Source organism: Sapajus apella, unplaced genomic scaffold, assembly GCF_009761245.1.
Source record: "Sapajus apella isolate SASKATOON/1434 unplaced genomic scaffold, GSC_monkey_1.0 scaffold18, whole genome shotgun sequence".
NCBI lineage: Eukaryota > Metazoa > Chordata > Mammalia > Primates > Cebidae > Sapajus > Sapajus apella.
In genome coordinates this window covers 16,372,580-16,397,144 of record NW_022436958.1, presented here as the reverse complement: position 1 = coordinate 16,397,144, position 24,565 = coordinate 16,372,580, and the positions used below count along the sequence as shown (strand labels likewise).

Here is a 24,565-nt window from a genome sequence, read left to right as displayed (position 1 = left end):
TATCATTCTCTTAGAACCTGGATATTTTTTCACTATCTCTGGGGCTAAATAGAAAGGGGGAAAAAAAAAGATAATATTTGGTTCTCTGCACAGTTGGCATTTACAAAATGGATAATATCAAATTCTTACAGAATGGACTAGAGGTAGGGAGGCAATGCAAATAAAGGAGCAAGAGGAGTGTCTGCCCTGTTCACATCTTTGAAGCTTCCCAGCCTATGTAGAGGGTCACAGGGCCGGTGTCTAGAACATTTGGCAGCTGGGTAGTAAGCCCAATTAAGGAGGTAGGAAGCAGAGGAAATGGTTCTGAGGTCCTGTGTCATTCAGTATTTCCCTTATTTCCTTCAAGAGATTCACACAAAACAAGGCCACAACTTCATCATATTTCAAGGAAGTTCAGGATCAGGAGCATCAAGTCCTGATCCTGGCTCTGCCACTTATCTAGCTCTGTGACCATAGGTAAACCATGTATTTCAATTTCTCTAAACTCAGGATGTGAATACTTTTCTCAAAGATGTTCTTATAGAACAAAATGATGCCATGCATGTAGCTGATACAGCCCCGATGTATAGTAGGTTCTCAATAAATATTATCACGGTTTCTAGAACAGAGCTATTTAGGAAAGATGAGAGAAAACAGTCCCTCTGTGACCTGGATATTAAACCAGCTTGGGTCTCAATCCAAAACATCTGGAATTAAATGGGACTGCTAGAATAACACCTAACTTGGCTAAGGGTCCTATTGTAACCTTGGGTTCCAAGTGTTCTCCAAGGACTACTTTGTAATTTCTCACCTCAAAGTAGCCTCTGATGTCAGACATATATCAGGGGAACAAACAGGCACTCTTTTTGGCCCTTCAATACTGCCCACTACCCTAAGGGAAACCAGCTACTATCTAGGTGATGATGTTTTGATACTTCAGGGCAGGATCCTTGGTGTCATGTTATCTATGTGTAATCCCTCCTTCTTTTGTGGTCAGTCTCCATTTGCAGCCATGCTCGTCTTTGGCATTATTGCTTGTCTGTGACAGGACCACTTAAGTTTACACATTCCCAAAATCAGTGTCACTATTTGCCAGGTTTTTCACAGCTTCCAGCAAAAATATGACTTGAGACTGGGCACCGTGGCTAACACCGTAATCCCAACACTTTAGGAGGCCAACGTGGGCAGATCACGAGGTCAGGAGTTCGAGACCAGCCTGGCCAACATGGCGAAACCCTGTGTCTACTAAAAATACAAAAAGTTAGCCAGGCATGGTGGCATGTGCCTGTAATCCCAGCCACTTGGGAGGCTGGGGCAGGAGAATTGCTTGAACCTGAGAGGCAGAGGTTGCAGTGAGCTGACATTGTGTCACTGTACTCCAGCCTGGGAGACAGGGTGAGACTTTGTCTCAAAAAAAAAAAAAAAAAAAAAAAAAAGTCTTGAGGAAAGTAACTATGATGAAAGAGTTCATAAAATTTGCATGGTAGATGATCGAGTGTCAATGCCAACCCTAATGAAAACCACACACATGTAACAAAACCGGTTTTCAAACTGGATTATTCCATGTTCTCTAAAAAAATAAAAATTAAAAAAAAAATGAGTGCCGCAATTATTTTTAACTTATCCTGGAAATGATTTACCAAATTTAGACTAAATTCATTACGTTCCTCTCAGTGACATCTTAGAAATTAACTATTATATTCCTTAGGCCCTAGAATAAATGAAAAGGTAAATCATTCTGTTCAAAGTTGTCCAAATATAAGACACGTGAGTAGTCTTATGAAAGCTGTAGTATAGCCTACCTCTTTAAAGTTATCAAATGCTGATAAAATGATTTCATGCCCGCCTCTGACAAGACAAACGGCTGCCAACAGTTCTAAGACAAGGGCTTTTGTTCTGTCAAAACAAGAATAAAGAAGAAAAACACAAATCAGTGAAAACGGCATGATGAGTCAGCTATTCCTTCTTTCCAAGTTACATGAAAATAAAACATTTGCCCTTACATTTTTAAAAGCTGTTACTAAGGTACAGTTTAATCAAGTACATTTTCAAACATTTACTGACTTCTAAATATGATTTGTCTCAGATATCAAATTTGGAAGGCACATTCCCTAAAACTACAAATTATTCACTAATGAAAACTAGTTCTGAGAAGGATAATCTCTTAGACCTATCATCAAGTGACTAAGTAATCATAGCTGAAAAATGTTTACTGGTACATAAAGGCAGAGGGAATGAGAATATGCTGAAAAACAAGCTACTGGTTAAGTGTATTCTCTGGTTTTAGAGAGAGTGGTAGAGCATTCGCTAAAAAAAAAAAAAAAAAAAGTTCAAAATCAACTGAAATTCACGTTCTGCATTTTAAATGTGCTCATTTAGCGGTGGATCCATAAATCTCCCATGAAAATACAAGTTTCTGTCCTTTCTTCTTCCTATACTAGAGATCTGGAAGGAGCTGGATTACAGCTTTACTAACACAAGAATATTTTCTCTGACTCAAGAAAGTAAAACTCCATCTGAAATATTTTTGGAAAGAGAACATAGAGATACACTCTAAGTTTTCAAATACAATGTCAGAAAGAAACAGCATTGTTTCTTCAATCATAAGACCACTTAAGTATTTCATTTTTTTCTAGAATAACAACCATCACCAACCTCTAAACAAAGACTGTTCTGATACTCCACAATGTCAATTGTCTTTTAAAAAATGCATAGTGACTTCCCTGTAGTAGAAGGCAGAGACACAGCAGCATGACTACTTAGGATTCCAGTAAACTAAGGAAGAAATCACAGAGCTGCAAAAGGTCTGATCAGGGGAAGTTTGAAAGAAAAATATTCAGTATTTAAAGATGACTTTATAGTTTGCATTGCATTTTCCAAATCAGAAAGGGCTAATTTATAATCAGATACTTGGGTTAACAGTTTTCAGATATTCTGTCTACAGAGAGGTACTGGATGAAGCGGAACTGCACATTTGAAGTGCAGAATACTTCACCAGAATAGAAAGCACATTAAAATAACTAAAATTGATGAAGACTGGCTTTTAGCACTAATCTGTGATGTGAATTACATCTGCTGCTAGCCTTTACAGAAGGTGAATATGAAAGGAAATCTGCATATGCAATTATTTTTCTTTTTTTGAGACACAGTCTTGCTCTGTCACCCAGGCTGGAGTGCAGTGGCACAATCTCGGCTCACTGCAACCTCCACTTCCTGGATTCAAGCCATTTTCCCACCTCAGCCTCCCGAGTGGCTGGGATTTCAGGCGTGCGCCATCACGCCCGGCTAATTCTTTGTATTTTTAGTAGAGACAAGGTTTCACCATGTTGGCCAGGCTGGTCTCAAACTCCTGACCTCAAGTGATCCCCCACTTTGGGGTCCCGAAGTGCTGGGATTATAGGTGTGAGCCACCATGCTGGCCACTACAATTATTTTTCTATTTTTGTTCAGTAATTAAAGCTACATATGTAAAGTTACCAAGCAAAGTGTAGATGAAGGATGGTGGTTTTAGTTAGCTTTCAGCAATAACTGACAGAGGTAAACCTTTTATCAAGACTCTCCTGGCCCCCTAGTCCTGGCAGCCTGATCCTCTCCAAATTTAGCAGCAAGAACAAAAGCTTGAGGAGAGTAAAGGGCTAGAACTGTTGCCAGTTGCTCAACTCTGCCCCATGTTAGATTGTAACTTGGCTCAAAGGAAAAATTCTACACAGTCAAAGAGTTTATAGCCAATCTTATTTCAGAGTCACACTTGAATGGTTAAGTGTTGACTAGCTCTCCATTTTCCCTGGATACATTTAGTTGCATACTACAAAAGAAGCTTACCTGGGATTCTTGTTGTTCAAGCTTAGTGCAATCTCATTGACAGCGTGTGGATGAGACATGACCATGTTGAAACCATACTAAAATTAACAGGGAAAAAAAGAAACACAAAGCATTGGGAGACAAGTTAGGGAACTGTCAAAATTGATTTAAAACCAAAAACCCGAAGTATCTACTTAATGAAACTTACGCCATCATAAATGCACTTATATCTCTACGTCACCACTGTCAGAGCATATTTCTCTATTAAAAATTTCAAGAATGCCCCCTGCAGTGGTTTGCACCTCCAGTCCCACCCATTCAGAAGGCTGAGGTGGGGGTATAGCTTGAGCCCAGGGCAACCAGACCCCTATCTCTCAAAAAAAAAAAAAAAAAAAAAATCAGCAACGATGCTATTATCAAAAGATCATCTTCCCACTCTTTAGGAATGAACTACATGTTTCTCTTTATTAAAATGATAAAAACGTTCTAGCTCAGTGATTCTCAACCTTGGCTGTTCCTTAAACTCACCTGAAAGACTAAACAAAACATTTACTCCAAATCTCAATTACAAGGACCTCACGCTTGGGTTTTTTAAGCTTCCAGGGTGACTCCACAGTATAGGACAGATGCAACATACAAAATGTGTTAATAAACTACTTATGCTATTGGTGACGCCTCCAGTTACATACAGATTTTTGACTACACCCGGGGTCAGTGACCCTCATAACCCACCAAAGTTCAAGGGTCAACTACATTCTTTCTCCTCAAAACTCACTCTCAGCTCATGATCTTATTTCCTTTTATACTAAAAAAATACAAGTGATCAGAAAAAACTTCCAGAAGCTCCCATACCACATCAATCTACCCACACAGATCTGTGGCTTACCTCCTCATCTCCTATTAAAGAGGAACTCTTGTGTGCTCCAAACTAAGGCCAACCCCTCCCATGAGTCCTTCCTTCCATCCCATTCCCTCTCATCCGCTCAAGAACATCGTATGCTCCAGAAATTCCTCCATCCCCCATTATATTTTCCTCTCTATGGAATCATTGCCAGTAGCATAAAAACATGATGCAAATTCTCTTAAGTAACAATAAAAATCTCTGTTGATACCACAACCTGTGTTCAGCTACTGCCTCTCATTTCTCTGCTATCCTTTAGAGCAAACTCCTCCAGTCACTCGGTATATATCCTCATTTCCTGTTCACTCTTAAAACTACTCCAATCAAGCATTTCACCCCCACTACCCCAACGAACTGTTCCTGCCAAGATCACCAATGACCTGCACTTTGCTGAAGCCAACGGCCGATCCTCACTCCACATCTTACTTATCAGCAGCAAGAAACAGACCTGAATACTCCCCTCTTGCCTCTCCTTGAAACACGTCCTCCACTTGGCTCCTTCCTCCTTGGTTACTTTTCAGGCTCTCTAGTCAACTTTTCTTCATCTCTCTGACATTTAAACAGCGCTAGGGTTCATATTTTGGACTTCTTTACTTCTCGGACTACTCCTACTGATCTCATTCACCCTCCTGGCTTCCTATGCCATTTATATGTTAATTACTCTCAAATGTCTATCTCTAGCCCAGACCACTACATTGAAATCCAGTCTGGCATATCCAACCACCCTCCTAAGATCACTATTTGAATATCTAAGGGGTATCTCAAAGTTAAATCCCCAAAACAGAATTCCTAATGATCTCCCTCAAATTCATCTCTCCTCTAGTCTTCCCATCTTTGTAGACAGCAACTCCACCTTACAGGTGCCCAAGACAAAAGCCCTGATGCCACCCTCTACTCCTCACCTTCTCCCTCATACCCAATGCTGTTGCCATTAGCATCAAAATAGAACCACAATCTGACCACCTCTTATCATCCCCACTCCTATGATCCTGGTCCATATGACCATCAAAGCTCACCTAAATTACTGCCCACAGCCTCCTAAATGGTCTACCCTGTCTTGCCTTTGCCTGGCCAAGGTCAAACCTAAACACAGAAGCCAGAGTGGTGGTGTTAAATGCAAGTGTCAGATTATGTCCTTAAACCATTCAACAGCTTTCCACTCATCAAGTGGAGTCAGTGACCTCTCACCGGCCTATAGAGCTCTACATAATCAAACTCCCTGTGACATCTGACTTCACCTTCTACCCTTCTCCCTCTTACTAATTCCGATCCAGCCAAGCCGACTTTCTGTGCCTTGGGCAAACCAGACATTCCTGTCTCAGGGTCTCTGCACTTGCCCTTCTCTCTGCCTAGAATCTCTTCCCCTAATATTCCTGCCTTTGTTCCCTCACTCAAGTTGTTACTAGATGTTACCCTCTCAGTGACCCTTCCCTTGCTGGCCTATTTAAAACTCACACACATTTTCAGCAGTTCCTATTTCCTATTTTTTGTACAGTACTTAGTAATGATTCTCTGGGTTCAAGCCCTCCTGGGTCCAAATCTTGACTCCACTACTTAAAAATTATGTGATTTCAGGCATATTACCAAATTTCTCTGTGTCCCAGCTTCCTTATCAGTAAAATGGGGAGAGTAATATTACTGATCTCACAGGACTATTTACATGACTTAAGAGGTTTAAAAGCACTAGACCTGCAAAGTGTACCATGTAAGCATTAGCTTTCATTTCATCACTATTATCTGGAACATATACATTTTACCAGTTTATTTATTTGTCACCTGTTTCCCTGGAAAGTAAGTTCCCTGGGCTACAAATTTATTCAATGCTGTATTCTCAGTGCCTATGTGGAACAGGGGCTGTCTGGCAAAGCTCAAAAAATACTCAAAGAATAAATGCACGTTTCCCTTCTTAAATGCAACTCAGCACCCTTTACGTTGGTTTGAACTCTAATACCAACCTGCCGCCTGTGTATATATTTCCCATTTGTACTTGGACTCACTGCAGCATCCATATTAATGGAAATTAAATCCTGTTTCTATATTTGAATTCTGCTTTTCTAAGTGGGACCCGTGCACCCCTAGTTTGCTTACCTAATTATACTGATGACCCTGCCAGTTCACACTAGATACTGAAGGCTCTAACTTCCACTTTGTTGTTAAGATTAACCCAGCACACATGCTGCACTGTAACTTCAAGTGGTTTTACAGTGGGGTCAACCTGCATTGCAATTATCCGAAGGAGGAATCTGCAGTTTCAACAATCTCCCAGGTGCTTCTTATAAAGATTAGGCACCACAGAGTCCAAATGCCAATAATTGCAACTTCTTGCCTGTTCTTATAACCCTTTGAGAACCACTGTGTCTATTCATTCCTGGTGTGCTAGAGTTGTTTCATTATTATCCGAAACCAGCAGCTTACTCAGTCTTTAATGGTCACAAGCATTCACCAAGCAACCTAGGTAAGTTTATCACTACGGGAGGAAAACACCTACAGTGATAAACATAGCAAATTATATATATTTTTAAAACATGAGGGCAATTAATTACGTCTTGAGCATTAGAATGACCCAGGCCTTTCTTTTTGAGTACAATCTCATTAAATCCTGGCATTTACTTCAAATAGAAATAATACAAAGAAACCAGAGAACAAAATCTGAGTCTGTTTTATTTGGTTTTTCTTCTTTTTTAAAAAAATTTCAATAGCTTTTGGGGTACAAGTAGCTTTTGGTTACACGGATAAATTGTAGGATGACGAAGTCTGGGCTTTTATTGTACCCATCACCCAAGTAGTGCGCATTGCACCTAATATTGATTTCAGAGTCTGATTAATTTCAGGTTTTTTTTTTTTTTTTTTTAAAGAACCAGAGCTCCAACATACCTGATAATTCATGATGGCACGTAAACACATGATACAGACATGTACGTCATCTTTCTTACTCACTAATCTTGAATTTTTCAGAGTTCTTCTGCTTGGCAAAGTATTGTATCTACAATAAAAAGGGAAACTTCTATAAAAACAATAGGTTACTTTCTTAGCATAGGATCATGCATTTAACGGACACTATTCTTTACCTGTACCAAAATAAGGATTGTAGGTTAAACTACCACCAACTGGCAACAGTAAGATTGATTTCAACCTCTAAAATACACCTTTATAATGTGTCACTCTGCCATAAACCCAGCCTGGGTATGCTTGTTAACACACTTCTTGGAGGTCTCAGAGACTGGTACCACTTTAAAAAATAACCACACAGCCAATGTAATCCAAGCATATATCATCTTCTTAATCTACATTTGAAGTTCTTCCCCTTCCTCAATCTTTCTTAACTTATCTTAACCTTAGTCTTGTATTTTTTTAATGGAATCACTTGTTAAGTACATGACTGCTTATTAGAAAGAGTTTTCATTTTTAGTTGAAACAGCTTCTAATGTAAATCAAAGTAATCTAAGATTAAGTTTAAAAAAGAAGAGTAATTTCAATAGAATCAACTGCCTTTTGCTAAATTATATTCATATGCAGCAATGATTGCAGAAGATATACTGACTAATGAAAACCAGGCTCTATGGAAAATAGGAGAGGTTATTCTCTACAGTGCCATATTTCTGCATCACTTCCAAAGAGTAATACATTTTCATTATTCCAGCAAGTAAACCAACCTTACACATTTAACTGTGTTTCCTAACATGTGTAAAGTGAAGTAGCACATTCTTTCTTTTTATTAATTGGTCCAGTTCTTGATCTATATTGTAATAAGTCTCTTTCTAAGAAGCCAAACTGTCCCTGTCATTATTTTCTGGAATGCAGAAAGCAACAAACCTAATTAGAATAATATTCTACTTACCAAACATAACACAAAGGGCTTCTATTTATTGCAATAGATAGTTAATCTCAAATATATTTGTCTGGATCAACACTTAAAATATATTTAACATGACGTATCACAAACATACTTATTAACATTTAAGGACTTTAGAAAACACACAATATATAAATAAGATGTCAATAAAAACAATGAGAAACCTGTTTATTTGTTATATTCTATGCTCAAAAACAATAGAGCTAAACTTTTTTCTAAGATGTATGGCATTTGGTTTAAAAATTATTTTCTCCAATTTTTGGTTTATATAAAAACAGAGTAGTACTAAAAGGTAATGTCTGCACTTGTATGTTTAAAATAATAACATTATAAATTTTAAAACCACCATCATGGCTGGGTGCAGCGGCTTGATCATGTAATCTCAGCACTTTGGGAGGCTGAGGGGAGGTGAATCCCCTGAGGGCGGGAGTTCAAGACCAGCCTGACCAACATGGAGAAATCCCATCTCCACTAAAAATACAAAATTAGCCGGGCATGGTGGCGCATGCCTGCAATCCCAGCTAGTTGGGAGGCTGAGGCAGAAAAATCACTTGAACCCGGGAGACAAAGATTGTGGTAAGTTGAGATTGTGCCATTGCACTCCAGCCTGGGCAACAACAGCGAAACTCCTTTTCAAAAAACACCACCATCACGGCCAATAACAGCAACAACAAAATCATAGCACTGATAGCTGAAGATCTATAGTATCATTTATTCCAATCCTTTCTTGATACAGATAAGAAAACGGAAGCCCAGAGACATGACATCTACATGGCAAATAAGAGATGAGATGAGACCACGCAAAACCACAAGTCTCCTCACTGCGACTCATGACAGTCATTTTCATCATCAACCTGACTCATCAACAATCTGCTGGGTGATCATGTGAAAAAGCTACTGCCTACAGCTGTCTGTGCTGGCTAGTTCCTTATCAAATGTTCATATCCTGTCATCCTGGCAGGGGTTTCTGCTTCAGTCCTAGGTGGGTGTCATTTCTCACCCTGAATAATTATTTCACCATGAAGAATTAGGGCTTAGTTTGTCAAAAACAGCAGCATATAGGCACCTCTTACAGAACACAGTTGCAAGTTTCTTTTTTTTTTGAGATAGAGTTTCACTCTTGTTGCCCAGGCTGGAGTGCAATGGTGCAATCTCAGCTCACCGCAACCTGTGCCTCCTGGGTTCAAGAGATTAGCCACCACGCCCGGCTAATCTTTTTTTTTTTTTTTTTTTTTTTTAGTACAGATAGTGTTTCTCCATGTTGGCCAGGCTGGTCTCGATCTCCCGACCTCAAGTGATCCACCCGTCTCCACTTCCCCAAGTGCTGTGATTACAGGCATGAGCCATGGCGCCTGGACTGCAAGTTTCTCTTTTTAAATCTGTATTCTATATATCACACTTATCAGGAAAGTGGAGATGTTTTTTGACTTACGAAATTTTGCTCTGTATTTTAGAATTATCATTTGAAAAGAATTTCCTCCCATTTAAATAAATGCACCCTGAGAAATGTCGTAATTCTTTACCTCTGAAAATATAAGGTATTTTCAAAGAACTCAACTTAGGATGATCTTAAACATACAAGAAAACATTTTAGAGACTGTTCCATGGGTTAGCATGTACATTAATCAATTATTCATCATGCACATTTTATGGAATCTGACAATTTTTGTAACTGGATATTTGGTTTCTTTAATTACCATGTGAGTAAATGATTATTTTTTTAAAAAAACAGGGTTTGAAATCAGCTTCAATGCATGATGTTGAGACTATGTATTTTTCAGAGACAAGAGTCTTACTTTGTCACCCAGGCTTAAGTGCGGTAGCATGATCACGGCTCCCTGCAGCCTCAAACGCCTTGGCTCAAGAGACAATGTCCGGCTGATTTTTTAAAAAATTGTTGTAGAGACAGGGTCTTGCTCTGTTGCCTGGGCAGGTATCGAATTCCTGGCCTCCCAAAGTGCTGGGCTTATAAGCAGGAGCCAGAGCGCCCTACAGATGCTCATACTATCTAATAACCACTTTCCTGAAGAAATGGCTTTACTGACCCTAAAATAGCAACAGAACTAGGACTTCCAAGTTATTGGCCACTTTACCACAACAAGAACACCTAGATAAGGTAAGCAATCTAGAGGAAATGGCCTCTGGTGCTCGCCACCAGCCATAGGAAATCAAACCAAGTCTCTTTTTTAAGCCCCAAAGTTGGCTTTATTAAGTAACTCCTGTTTATGCTAAACACTACTGAGGTGGTCTAGGCTTAGGTCAGCCTTAAGATAGAGGCCTAAATAGATAAGGGGATCAACACATTCTTCCTCAGTCACTCTACAGGATGTTTCTTAGAAGGCTTTTTTAGATGGAGAGCTGTTCCTATCTACCCTGTAGAGCAAATCTGCAGATTTCTGAGATGAGGCCAAATCCCCCCACCACAAACAAGACTGAAGAACCAAAGATCATTAGAAAACCTCAGCTTTGAAAATCTTACTCCCTGGTGTTGCAAATGTCCACCTAGATGTCAATAAGGCTGAATTCAGTGATTAACAGCTTCCACTGTTAAAGTTCCACAGAAAAAAGGCGAGGCTAACTGATTAGTGCCCCAAACTCTACCAAATGTGTGAATCACACTGATTCACTTAAGTAGGGTTGAAAAAAAAAAACACCGCAGTAATCCGTCGCCAGTTAACATTCAAACAGCTCAAAAGAAACTAGTTACCACTATATAATAATGTATGTACATGATGCTGTTGCTGCATCATCTTAACACAAATAAATCAATTCAATACACTATCGTTGAAAGAGAGGATGAGGCAGCCTGCATCTGGTTCTTTGCTGCAGCCCTCTAGGCTAAACTTTCTTCACTTTCCAAACACTGATCATACTAGTTTACCCATTTGAATAAACTTTCTACAAAGACCTGAGCTTAAGCCAGTGACTCAGTAGGAGGTATGAGTACCTCCATGGTAAACTAACACCGTTGGCATGTGTTCTGTTACAGAATTACAGAAAGTGAAAACAGTGACTATAGTATTTTCTTCCTGAAGTTATTATGAAACTTCACATAATTTGAGCAGAGCCAAACTGGAAAGTGTTGCTCCAATTCACTTTGTTACATTTTAAAAACTTCAGTAAGAGGCAGCATCAGTTTCTCCACAGGATCCGATGGATAATTGGGGCAAATGACCTTTATTTAGTCCTGTCCCATGTAATACATCTTGCATGATCCCAGACTCCATCAACAGCCAATGGTGCATTTTCCCTTAACTGACATTTGAAATCAGCTTCAGCAGCAATGCACTCCCCTGGGTCCTCCTCTCTCCGCCGTAGTTCTCATATCTCAGAGGAGGAAGAAGCAGGAGAGAAGGAGGAAAGGGAGGAGGGAGAAGGGCTTTGAAGACACTCCAACTCCATCCTGCTCCTTCCAGAGGCTGCCAGGCTCCTGGTTTTCACTATGATTGTAGCTACTGGTTTTCAAGGCTACTGTGGAACTGGAGAAGGAGGGATGGGAATAAGAACAAGTTAAAATACCACAAACCTTCCTGCTCTTACTAAGATTCAGTCACTTTTCCTGAATAGATGCTTCCTGGATTACTGCGAGACTTTAATTTCTAGAATTCTGAAAAAGTTTATTCCAGTAGTTTTTGCCAGTTTTCTTATCACTTTTATGGATGACAACATTTTCAGAGGGCCTTAATTCAACCATTTCACCAGCATTCCACACCCAGACATTTAGAGATGATATCCTGTCCAACCTATTCATTCTGAAGTGCAACTTTCGAGTTGATGGAAACAGGTCTACGAAGGTGCTGGAACAATCAGGTCTCTCTGGTGACTTGGGGGACTTTCCCTGAGAGGTGAGAATTGGAAAGGACTCCCTCAGATTCCAAAGAGAAAGACAGGAAATGAAATATGGAGAGGTTGTGACCCAATTCCTGGGCCACTGAGGTTGATTATCTTAATGCCATCCTGAGAGCCTTTCTTCTCCCTGGCTGGCAAGCAGAGCCTTTGGGGCCCTGGATGCCTGTACACAAAAGAAGGGCTTCTCAGAGGCAGAAAATAGCTGAGTCAATTTTTGGAGCTCCTGCCATTTGTAGAAAAAAATAATGGGGAACGGATATTTAGGGGTGATTTTGTAGGGAAACTAACAGCACCACATTTCTCAGGCCCTCTTCTACATCAACTTAGAAAACTACCTGCTAATTTCCTCTGAACTAAAACTGTAAATGTCACCCTAGCAATCAAAGATGAGATTTTATCTTGGAGGTTGCCAGTTAGAATTCACAAACTCTGTGAATACAGAAAGAAGCAGATTACAGATTACAAAACTGACTTAAGATCATAAGTCAAACCCTTGTATTAGTGTTAGGCATATCTCGGCAGGTACCAGTATTTCTATGTACATAAAATGTTAATAAATAAAAGTTATGGGTCAATGCTAGTATGAGTGGTAGCCATTAAAACTTAAGCATTTTTTGCAAATATCTTTTTTTTGAGACGGAGTTTCACTCTGTCACCCAGGCTGGAGGGCAGCAGCGCTATCTTGGCTCACTGCAACCTCTGTCTCCTGGGTTCAAGCAATTCTCCTGCCCCAGCCTCCCAGGTAGCTGAGATTACAGGCATGCATCACCATGCCCAGCTAATTTTTTTGTATTTTTACTAGAGATGGGGTTTCACCATGTTGGCCAGGCTGGTCTCAAACTCCTAGCTTCAAGTGATCCTCCCACCTCGGCCTCCCAAAGTGCTGGGGTTAAGGTGTGAGCCACTGTGCCGGGCAGCAAATATCTTCTTTTTTAACTTACTTTTTTTTTTGAGACAGAGTCTCAATTTGTCAGCTAGGCTGAAGTACAGTGGCACAATCTCAGCACACTGTAGCCTTAACCTCCCACGCTCAAGTGATCCTCCTGCCTCAGCCCCCGCAAGGAGCTAAGACCACAGGCAGCACCACCATACCCAGCTAAGAAAATATCTTTTAAGAAACCTACACATGACCGGGTGCGGTGGCTCAAGCCTGTAATCCCAGCACTTTGGGAGGCCGAGGCAGGTGGATCACGAGGTCAAGAGATCGAGACCATCCTGGTCAACATGGTGAAACCCCGTCTCTACTAAAAATGCAAAACATTAGCTGGGCATGGTGGCGCGTGCCTGTAATCCCAGCTACTCAGGAGGCTGAGGCAGGAGAATTGCCTGAACCCAGGAGGCGAAGGTTGCGGTGAGCCGAGATCGCGCCATTGCACTCCAGCCTGGGTAACAAGAGTGAAACTCCGTCTCCAAAAAAAAAAGAAACCTACACATAACATTTCCGATTTAATACTAAAATGACAACTGCCCCCAGTCATCTACTTAATGCTCAACAATGAAACTATCAAGGAGCACAAAGAAAACACCTCAATCTGCACAGTACCAGCAGCAGGCGCTATAGGGAAATAAGCTATTTTTGTTAGTGAGCTCCAAACAGCAAGCAAAACCTGAATTTTTGACAGGAGGGCAAAAAGGCAGCAAGGCCAGCAAAGAAAACCCAGAGAAGCACCTCTCATGGATCTGCCGAACCACATATCAGATACACAGTGATTTCTCTTGCCAGATACATGTTAATAGCCTGAATTATATATAAAGTTAGTGTTCTGGTTAGAGTCATGTTCTGCTGTCCTTAAACCACTACTCATCACAGGGGAGTCAAAAAAAGCAGGGGGGTAAGCTACAAAAATTTTAAGCTATTCCTTCATGTTTAAAAATGTCAAGTAGTACATTTTAAAAAATAATAGCAATGGGTAATAAACATGAGTACTAAGTGGTATGTTTATGAAAATTCTTGGGGTATAGGAGAAAGACCTCTACCCGTGAGCAAAAAAGCTAGAAGAGATCAAACACTGGATTTACTCAGAGATTTATATCTGTAATGATACGGTTTGGCTATGTCTCTATCTAAATCACATTTTGAATTGTAGTTCCCATAATCCCCATGTGTCATGGGAGGGGCCCAGTGGTAGGTAATTGAATCATGGGAGTGGTTACCTCCATACTGTTCTCATGATAGTGAGTTCTCATGAAATCTGATGGTTTTATAAGAGGCATATCTCCCTTTGCTCAGCACTTCTCCTTGCTGTCGCCATGTGAAGGACACGTTTGCTCCCCCTTCCACTATGATTATAAGTTTCCTGAGGCCTCTAGAGCCATGCTCAACTGTGAGTCAGTTAAACCTCTTCCTTCATAAATTACTCAATCTCGGGTATGTCCTTATAGCAGCTAGAGAAGAGACTAATACATGTAAAAGTACCAAGCACTTAGAAAACACCAAAATGGGCTGGGTGTGGTGGCTCACGCCTGTAATCCCAGCACTTTGGGAGGCCAAAATGGGCAGATCACTTGAGGTCAGGAGTTCAGAACCAGCCTGCCCAACATGGTGAAACCCCTCTCTACTAAAAAATACAAAAATTAGCTGGGTGTTATGGTGATTGCTTGCAGTCCTAGCTACTTGGGAGGCTGAAGAAGGAGAACTGCTTGAACCTGGGAGGTGCAGGTTGCAGTGAGCCAAGACCACACCACTACATTCCAGCCTGGGTGACAGAGTGAGACTCTGTCTCAATTAAAAAAAAAAAAAAGAAGAACCACCAAAATGGAAGCTATTGCTTACCCATTAATGTCCCGAAGTAACTGTGATCACCATCTATTGTCTCAACAATATACACTTATTTCTAGACATTTAGACTTATACTAGTATATGAGTTGTGTACATGTCTGTCTCTCTTCCTGAGCTTCAGTTACCCAGACTGCATAATACCATACTGCAGAACTTTGAAAGAATGTTTCCTAAATTGACCTAACCAGGCTTTCCTGGAGTCTACCAAAAGATTTTTCACAACCTTCTATGGAGCTTCTATGCCAACATTTGTGAGATTTCTAATATCTAAGCCCTAATGGGAACAAGAAAAAGAAAAGATATATTTTCTCTCTTACAAAAAGCATTTTTGTAAGCAAAATGCAGTCTGTCACATTATTCAAATCTCAAACTAATATCTACCTATAAATAAAGAATAGTACAGAACTCCCTTGGAAGCTGATGTAAGGGTTCAATCCCTGAAATGCAACACCAATGAGGTATGTTACAGAATTTGGCAGAATTGTACCAGTCGTTTATGGTTCCAAGGTCTGGGCTAACAGAAATTTAACCAAGATTTGGGGTTTTAGGTTTCCTCTTTCTTACCCTTCAGACATGACATCACTTGGGCATATTTCTTCTATCAATTAAATTCATAAAATATATGATGCTAAAAAAAGGAGCCAGGCATTTTTCTGACTGTCTCTACAGCCAAAAGAAACAGAGGTGAAACAGTTGAATCCAGATAATTCAAAGTAGAGGTAGAGGGATTAAGAAGAGAAAGAGGGAAAGAAAGAAAAAAGTAAACAAAATTCCAAATGAGCTTTTAAATCAGGCATTGGAATGTTGTCTGTATGTCCCATCAGAGAACTAGATAAGAGCTAAATCAGAGACTCTAATGAAAAGTTCTGGTGCATACTTTTTGAATGGAGTAAATGCTAAGGGAGGCTGCTGACCCATCCAATGAATGAGAGTCATTATTAGCCTTATTTTTCTGATTTTTCATTATAGGCCATTTGTCAAAGGTGTTTGCTATTGGGTGGCTAATTAATCAAGACATGGCCCCATGTAAAAAGTGTCCAAGGAAACCATCTCACTCCTGTGACTTTTAAGTGGAAATATTTCTATGTTCTTCCCATATTATTCCCTCTTTTCAAAAACCTACAAAACTGTTGCCAATGAGCTACCATGACAATTTCACAGACTAACCTTCAAAATGGTACATAAACTGGCTCTCAACAGCTTGCAGCCAGGCTCATCTCTCCATCGTTTCCTAAAGGAACGATGCGGTCTTGCCACGAGCCTCCACTCAGACCACCCTCCTGACTTCTCCCTTTTCCCAGCCACTCCTCCAGGTCTTGCTCATTCTTGTTTCACATCCACACCAAGTCACATAAATCACTCCCTAGGTTCTGTTTTTCACTCTCGCCTCTACATTTCCACATTGATAGTTTTCGTTACACTCACGTGACATTTCACATATATGCTCGTGTATACACATAAACATATATATACTTAAGTCCCTTGTCAGCCACAAATCACATACAAATACATCATTGAATATATCCTCTGTATCCGTAGCACTTGGCAAGGCACCCCTTACATACTAAGTCCGTAATCACTCTTGCCCGTGAAGGCACTGGACCACAGCTACAAGAATTTGCTGAGGCCTCTTCTCTTGTTTCCTACAATCCTGGTTAAGACCACTTTAATTCAACTCCTGCCTCCGTCCCTTACTGTTTGATCTAAGGCAAGTTGTTTAACTACTACTTCAGGCCCCAGTCTCCTCACAGTGGTAGTAACAGTAGCTATCTCACAGAGGCAGTAAATTGTGAACAGCAAATCCCCTGAGGCCCTTAGTACAGTGGCTGGCACACAGCAGACATTCAATAAAAGCCTTTCTCACCAATAAAAATTACATCAACACTATCTATATCTTTGTACTATTTTAAAATACTTTAAGAATTACTTCCATGAAAACCACCAACAGGAATGGGACTCAGCGCTAAAAATATATAAACAAGGACCTAAATCTGAATTCTTCATCTCTTCATGTAAATCCACTAAGTATACAAGTGGCAAATATTCAGATAAGGACTATTCATGAAATACCATTCCATTAAGGTAATTATCTTGGCTAGGCATGGTGGCTCACGCTTGTAATCCCAGCACTTTGAGAAACTGAGCGGGAGGACTGTTTGAGCCCAGAAGTCCAAGACCAACCTGGGCAGCATAGTGAGACTGTCTCTCCACAGAAAAAAAATTAAAAATTAGCCAGGCATGGCGGCACACACCTGTAGTGCCAGCTACTTGGGATGCTGAAGGGGGAAAATTTCTTGAGCCCAGGAGGTTGAGGCTGTAGTGAACTACACTTGCACTCCAGCCTGGGCAACAGAACAAACTCCGGTCTCAAAATATCATCATCATCATCATCATCAGAAAAACAAACTCTTACTCTAGGGAAGTGTAGAATAAATATTAACGGTAGTTAACATATTAAAGGCAATGTGGATCTTGGTGCTGTTTTTAAAGAAAATATATTATTTGAAAATAAACCATTGCAACGGGAATATGTAAACTATGGGTACATTCAGGAAAGTAAAGGAAGACAAAAAAATTTTAAGGAAAAGATTAGCAGGATTATGTAATTGTTTTGAAATGATCACCCCTGGTTACAAAGATCAATAGCAAGGGTGAATCTTGGTTTCTGTCTTATGACTCCCACCCTCCACTGGACAGCTCTCCACCTCCATCACAAAGCATCTGTCCCTGAAAGGACAGATTCTTGCCTCTCTCTCCAGCATGCCCGATCTTTTTATGCAGGCCTGTGCTCATCTCATATTATTTCACTTCCCCTCCACCTAGCACAACCTTTCCTTACCCTGAGGACCAACTCTGGCCATTGTCTGAAGTCCAGTTTAAATTTCTCCCTTCATCTAAACCCAAAGTTAGTACTCCACCTCTTTCTTTAAAAATTCATTTACTTACTATGTCATTTTTCACTCGAGTTAATGGCATTTACTTGGACATTCTTGAACTCCAGACCTCAGGTGATCCGCCCACCTTGGCCTCCAAAGTGCGTGGATTACAGGTGTGAGCCACCACACCCAGCCTAACTTGGATACTCTTAAAAATCGAAGTATTTTCTCTTGCATCTGTAACACAGCCTTTGTCCTCATAGATCTAACGTGCACAAATGTGCCTATACGCCATTGTTAAATTTAACTAGCTCTGTAGCCACACTGACAGGAACCTATCTTAACTGAAGGCACACTACATTCTAATTTTAGGAGACAATATAAACCAGGTCCCTACCGCACCAATATCAACAGTTTTCCCTCTAGCCAGGCTGACAAATACATGGTAATACAGATTCCAACAGCTGATATGACTCAGGGGGTATGTTATGACATAAAATGTTTAACAATCAATTTTAAATGATTAAAAAGTAAAAGTATGACTACAAGGAGAATTCGTATCAACACTAGAATTTGGTCAAAACCTTGTATTTTAGAACACAGTGTTTCTCTATGTTTTCTTGAGACATAGTCTCGCTCCGTTGCTGGGCTGGAGTGCAGTGGTGTGATCTCAGCTCACTGCAACTTCTGCCTTTCAGGTTGAAGTAATTCTCATGCCTCAGCCTCTCAAGTGACTTGGATTACAGGTACGCACCACCACACCCAGTTAGTTTTTTGTATTTTTTTTTCCTTTTTTGTATTTTTAGTAGAGATGGAGTTTCACCATGTTGGCCAGGCTGGTCTTGAACTCCTGACCTCAAGTGATCCTCCTGCCTTGGCCTCCCAAAGTGCTGGGATTACAGGCATGAGCCACCGCACCCAGGTGAATGCAGTGTTTTTCATTTTTTTTCTTTAATCAAGCCCATTTACAACATGTTTTATATTTCCTGAAATCTCTTTTTTTTCCCCAAGATTAACCAATCCTTTTGTCAAGTGATACGAGATAAGTTTACTATATCTGTTTTATTACAGGGAGATTAGGAAGAAGGAACTAAAATCTGCATTTGGATACAGAAGACATATACTAATTAAACAAAACTACCAGAATAAATCACCTCCATAGAGCATGAATTTATATCTTTTTTCTTTAAAAAAAAAAAAAAAAAACCTGTGCTATTAAAATATACCATAAAGGTTCAAAGTCTAAAAATGAGAAATCATAATATGATAACAGAGTGTATCAAAGTTGAAAAGGCAGTGGGCTTTATTCTAGTATGGCATGTCAGCACAAAGCCACAAGGGTTTCCTATTACAACATGGAAAGCAGTCAGAACGCCCTGCTGCCATGCCCTGTGGGCTCGCCTGGGTGTCATTTTCACCTGTGACTTAAGAGATTTTCCAGTTCGAGGCCTCATCATCAGTGTGTAAACCAAAGCTGCTCCAGAGGCAACAGGGAGACGCAGCTCTAGTGGTATGGGAACTGATGACACGCAGGCAGAGAAACCAATCTGGTGGGGGCATAAGATGAGTGGAACCAGAGGAAGAGGAGCCAGCAGGACAAGAAAGGACAAAGTAGAGGAGGAGAAGACAATCAGAAATGAGATGGCAGAAAGAAAAGGGAGGACAATAAAAAGCAAGCCGAAAGTGAAGGCAGTGTAGGGAGAAGAGAAAGAAAGGGGAGAGAGGAGGAAAAGAAAAAAATGTAAGCAATTTTGGGCATATGAAAAGCAGCATGTACCATATGCCTGTATTTCTGATTACTGTTTTTTGTAAGTCATAGATGCTATATCCAATGATCAAACATAGAATTAGAATCCAGACATAAATCCACAAACCACAAGAGCAGAAAAACTATTGATATACATTGTTTAAAAACAAAACAAAAATCTAAGCTTCCGGTCCTTAAGTGGCATGAAAGTTACTGTCTTATCAGCCTTCTTGGGTGATTAGAAACCATAAAGCAGAATCAAAGGAAATTTAAATGTTCTGTCCTTGAGCTTGAAAAAAATTTGAAATTAATTCTAGCAAGATCCACCTTGAACCAAAACAGTGAAGCAAATCAGGCTGGCCTTGGATGTCCCTTGACCTCCAGCATCCAGGGTTATACCCCTCCTTGAACCTGTGAAGTTTCCCAGATTTTCCCGATTCTTTCACTCTACTGGAAAAAATACTTTAAAAAGTAGGCATACTGAATTATTAACCAGAAAAATGAATCCTTGTTAAGGTGGTAGCTTGCCAATGTATGGTATTTTCTAAGTGTATGATGATAGAAAACCAAATTAAAATGTACTTTGTAAATTAAATGCCTTACAAATAATTATAGTTAAATTAGTGGTGAGAATTTCCATTCCAGTACCAAGGTGATCAGGGAATTCTTCACACAATTAGCCTTTCTTCATATCTCTGCCAAATCAGCCCATATATTCCTGCCCACCTGTAACGTTGATGGAGATTAGTAGGCTGCATAACCCTTGGCCTACTTCAAATATAATGAGGTGAATTAAAACACCGTTCTTTATTTTTATTGCATCAATTCATCATAAACCCATTAACATTTTTTTCCAGTTCTAAACAAGGCAAATCTGAATGATTTATTGGAGGTATCATACTCAAACATCAAATCCTTAAGCAGAACTGAACATCATTACAGAGATATGTTTAACTTCCCATGACAAAACCCAAGTCAACGGGACAAGAGGTAATGAGGCAACCAAATCCAAAGGTCTGAAAGGCACATATTCACTGACTGCAATCTGACACAGAGATTCTACTACAATGAATACCCGGAGTGATCATAAACACTTAGAGAAATAATGTCCTCTTGGCAGATCATGCCTGAAATAAGACAGAAACACTTTAAGCTAGAAAGAGTAACTAAGGGGGTAGGACAGAAAAAAACAAAAAGAAGGAGTAAGCAACATTTTGAGATGAGGGTCTTATTAATAAAGTTTTATGTTAAAATCATGGACCATAGAAACCTTTACAAGCTTGCTCTAGATGATATCTCTGTCCTCACAGGCAGCAGTTTGATTACCTACCAACATACAATTAGTTCTAAGTGCTTTGCCTGACACATAAGAGGTACAAAAATATTTTGCAAGGAATGAATGATTGTAGGTCTGTGTGAATGAACAACTTCAGTGATATTAAACCCATTACTGGTGTAAGTGGTCAGCACCAATCCTCCTTTAGCCAGGAGAGATGAGAAAGGGAATACTTAGGAGGAAATATAAGGCTTACAATTGGTTGGGTGTGGTGACTCACGCCTGTAATCCCAGCACTTTGAGAGACTGAGGTGGGCAGATCACCTGAGGTCAGGAGTTCGAGATCAGCCTGCCCAACATGGTAAAACCCTGTCTCCACTAAAACTTAAAAAAAAAAAGAAAAAAAATAGCTGGGCGTGGTGGCAGACAACTGTATTCCCAGCTACGTGGGAAGCTGAGGCAGGAGAACTGCTTGAGCCGGGAGGTGGTGGTTGCAGTAAGCCAAGATTGTGCCATTGTACTCTAGCCTGGATGACAAGAGCGAGACTCCATCTCGGGAAAAAGAAAAAAAAAAAAAAAAAAAAAAATGTTGACAATTGAAGCATACCTAATCAAAGAAACACTGCTTAATGGCATCTCACTAACAAAATTATCACTGTTAGCATCCTGTACCTATGGCTAAGAAAACATTCCAGAGCACACAACCTGAGCTACCACTGGAGAAATGAAAGAGAACAGAAGAACAAAGGGTAACAAAGAACTCTTCAGATCCCCCGATCTCTAAGTGCTGCCTCTAACTTGCAAACAGTACCTCCATTAGGATGTCAACATTCCCCTGGTTTTAAAACTTTATCTGCCTATGAGACTACCGTGTTCTATCACTTGGCAGCAGAATTTTCTCACCTTCTGTGCTCAATCATGGCATGGTGCTTCCAGGAAGCTATTTAAAGTTATTAAACATTGCCCAAGGGAAGACCTCAGCAACTCCTGAAGAACTTTCATTTAGACCTCATTGCAAATGAGAGCGCTGTGTGGCAATTTATGAGATACAGTGCCCAAAATCATCAAAAGACATAGGACCCCTGCTGTCCCAGTGCACCCTGCCAAAGTTGCCTCCTCACTCAACGAACTCACCGCAGTGCAGAATGTCTTCCAGAGCGGGAGACACTGTTGCCCACAGGTGAGGGCAGGTTGCTCCCTCTGTGCAGGTCCTCGATGGACCTGCTCCAGGGCTTTGATTTGTCCACCGAGCTCTCCACAGTACTCTCCACACTTTCAAAGTCAAAACTAAAACAACAGAGAAACGTCATTGGAGACTGAAAAATTCACATTCACACACATAAACCAACATGTATAACTTGCTGTTCCTATAACACGTCTGCGCCTTAGTATGAAAAGTCTTTGTAGACAAAGAAAACTAAAAAGGAAATAAAACAGAATTTCTAGGGCTCAGTGTCAGCTTTAAAAATACAGAATGACAAATAATGGGTCTGGCGAAAGAATAATGCAACAATTAACGGCAAAAATTAAATAGTGATATATTATTTGTATTTTATAAGGCTTGCTAACTTACCAATTGCTAACACTGCTATGATGAAGGGGGAAAAGATCTTACAGCTGTCTTCGTTTTGCTTTAACAAGTCAGTATGTTAGGGTTATAGTAATTTATTCCTACCCATCAATTTTCACTGAGCATTTTCTCCTAGTGTGTTGGCAAGTGTACTTTTCCAAGCATATGTGATACATTACTAGCAAAGTTATGGATTTGCTTTGATTTTGGAATCTCCCTCCCAATGTGGTGCTCTTTAAAGTAAGACTGTTGTTTCTCTGACATTTTTTAAGGTTATTACTCATGTTAACCATGTTAGAATAAACGGCAAGTTAAGTTGCACATTCTTGTATAGTTTTAGGAACAAAGTTTTTAAACAGGCTTTTGTGTTCCATGCACTTCTCCCCTCACAAAGTCAGTAACTCTGCTTTCTCAAAAGAAAAAAAAATTGTATTAACTGTTTCTATCCATAGCAACATCTGATCAGACAGTAGAACAATCAGAAGGCAGCTACACTTAACATCCTTAGGAAAATTTTGGAAGACACTGCAGAAGAAAAAACAATGCATGCTGGAAATCAAAGTATAACATTTTACAAAAGTATAAATGCCAAAATAAAATATTTGGTTAGAATCTTCATCTGAAAATCGGTGATGACTTCCATCTAATTAACGACTAATCAGATAGCAGAGACTGATAGATAGCACAAAGTCCATGGAGGCATCTGATCACAATTCTGTCATGCCTTTGGCTGCAGGAGGTAATGCTGAACATGAAAGAGGTAGAATGGGGTAATCTAATAAAATTTTCACTGCTAAAAAGAGAAAGCTATTATTGAGATAAGAGAAGGTAAGACGAGGAGGGCATCCTGAAATCACTGGTGGCACTGACGCATGCCATTCAGCATGTGTTCCTCTCAGCTCATCCCCACTCTCACAGCACAAAAAGGAAACACACATACAAATGAGTGTTTCTAGGTTGGGTGCGGTGGCTCACATGTGTAATCCCAACACTTTGAGAGGCCGAGGCGGGTGGATCATCTGAGGTCGGGAGTTTGAGAGCAGCCTGGTCAACATGGCAAAGCCACCTCCCTGCTAAAAATACAAAAATTAGCCAGGGGCAGTGGTGGGTGCCTGTAATCTCAGCTTCTCAGGAGGCTGAGGCAGGAGAATCACTTGATTCTAGGAGGCGGAGGTTGCAGTGAGCCGAGATTGTGCCACTGCACTCGAGCCTGGGTGACAGAGTGAGACACTGTCTCACAAAAAAAATTAGTGCTCCTCTTTTAGGGATGCACTATGAGTCTGTTGCTCATATTCCATGGGCTAGGAAATTGTCACATGCCAAGGAAGAGTAAGAAATTTTTTCAGCCCATTATTTTCAAGAAAGATGACCAAAAAATTTATTATCTAATGAAAGCCAACCAAAACTAGTAAGAAAACAGTGTAAAGCAATTACTGTTAAAAAAAAAAAAAAAAAACCCACAAAGGTACAAGATTAAAAAACAAAACTCTGAATTCTAATCTTTTGTGTGCTGCTGTCTTACGCTGTAGACTACAGGAACTCCCGCATAGGAGCAACTCCTTTCCTGGTCTTATGTGAAGGCCCATTTGGGAAAGCTGGTTGCAAGCTCTGTTGTCATGTAGGTAAAGGATTCATTAGCACAACCAGAAAATACAGCATGCTGTTCTTACCCATTCTTCCTGACATTTCTTAGTCCTCTCTGAATTGCATAAATATTACTCTAGATTTTAAAACACCCAACAAGGCAGGTAATATTATTTTCTCTTGTCATATAACGCATAAGGGAGACTCGCAGTGTTTGATGAAATGGAAATAGATAGGAAACATCCTTTGGAAGACCATTTCTCAGGAAGGTAAGAATCTGTCTGTTGGTTTTTCTTAGTCCATTCCATTTAATACATGAGAAGTATCAAAACTGAAACCTATCAACACAG

At 40.1% G+C, this 24,565-nt stretch overlaps 1 protein-coding gene across 11 annotated transcripts in view; it reads right to left on the bottom strand.

The window, feature by feature from the left end:
- Window positions 1-24,565, bottom strand: part of FMNL2 (formin like 2) — a 323,466-nt gene that overhangs the window by 66,923 nt on the left and 231,978 nt on the right. For 9 of the 11 annotated variants that reach the window (XM_032286259.1, XM_032286258.1, XM_032286262.1 and 6 more), the window contains exons 6-9: window positions 22,196-22,348; window positions 7,556-7,664; window positions 3,802-3,878; window positions 1,782-1,875 (exon numbers count right to left, since the gene is read on the bottom strand). In XM_032286259.1, coding sequence (XP_032142150.1) covers window positions 1,782-1,875; window positions 3,802-3,878; window positions 7,556-7,664; window positions 22,196-22,348 — 433 coding nt within the window. The remainder of the gene's footprint in view (window positions 1-1,781; window positions 1,876-3,801; window positions 3,879-7,555; window positions 7,665-22,195; window positions 22,349-24,565) is intronic. The other 2 variants (XM_032286267.1, XM_032286266.1) reach the window with 1 other exon arrangement.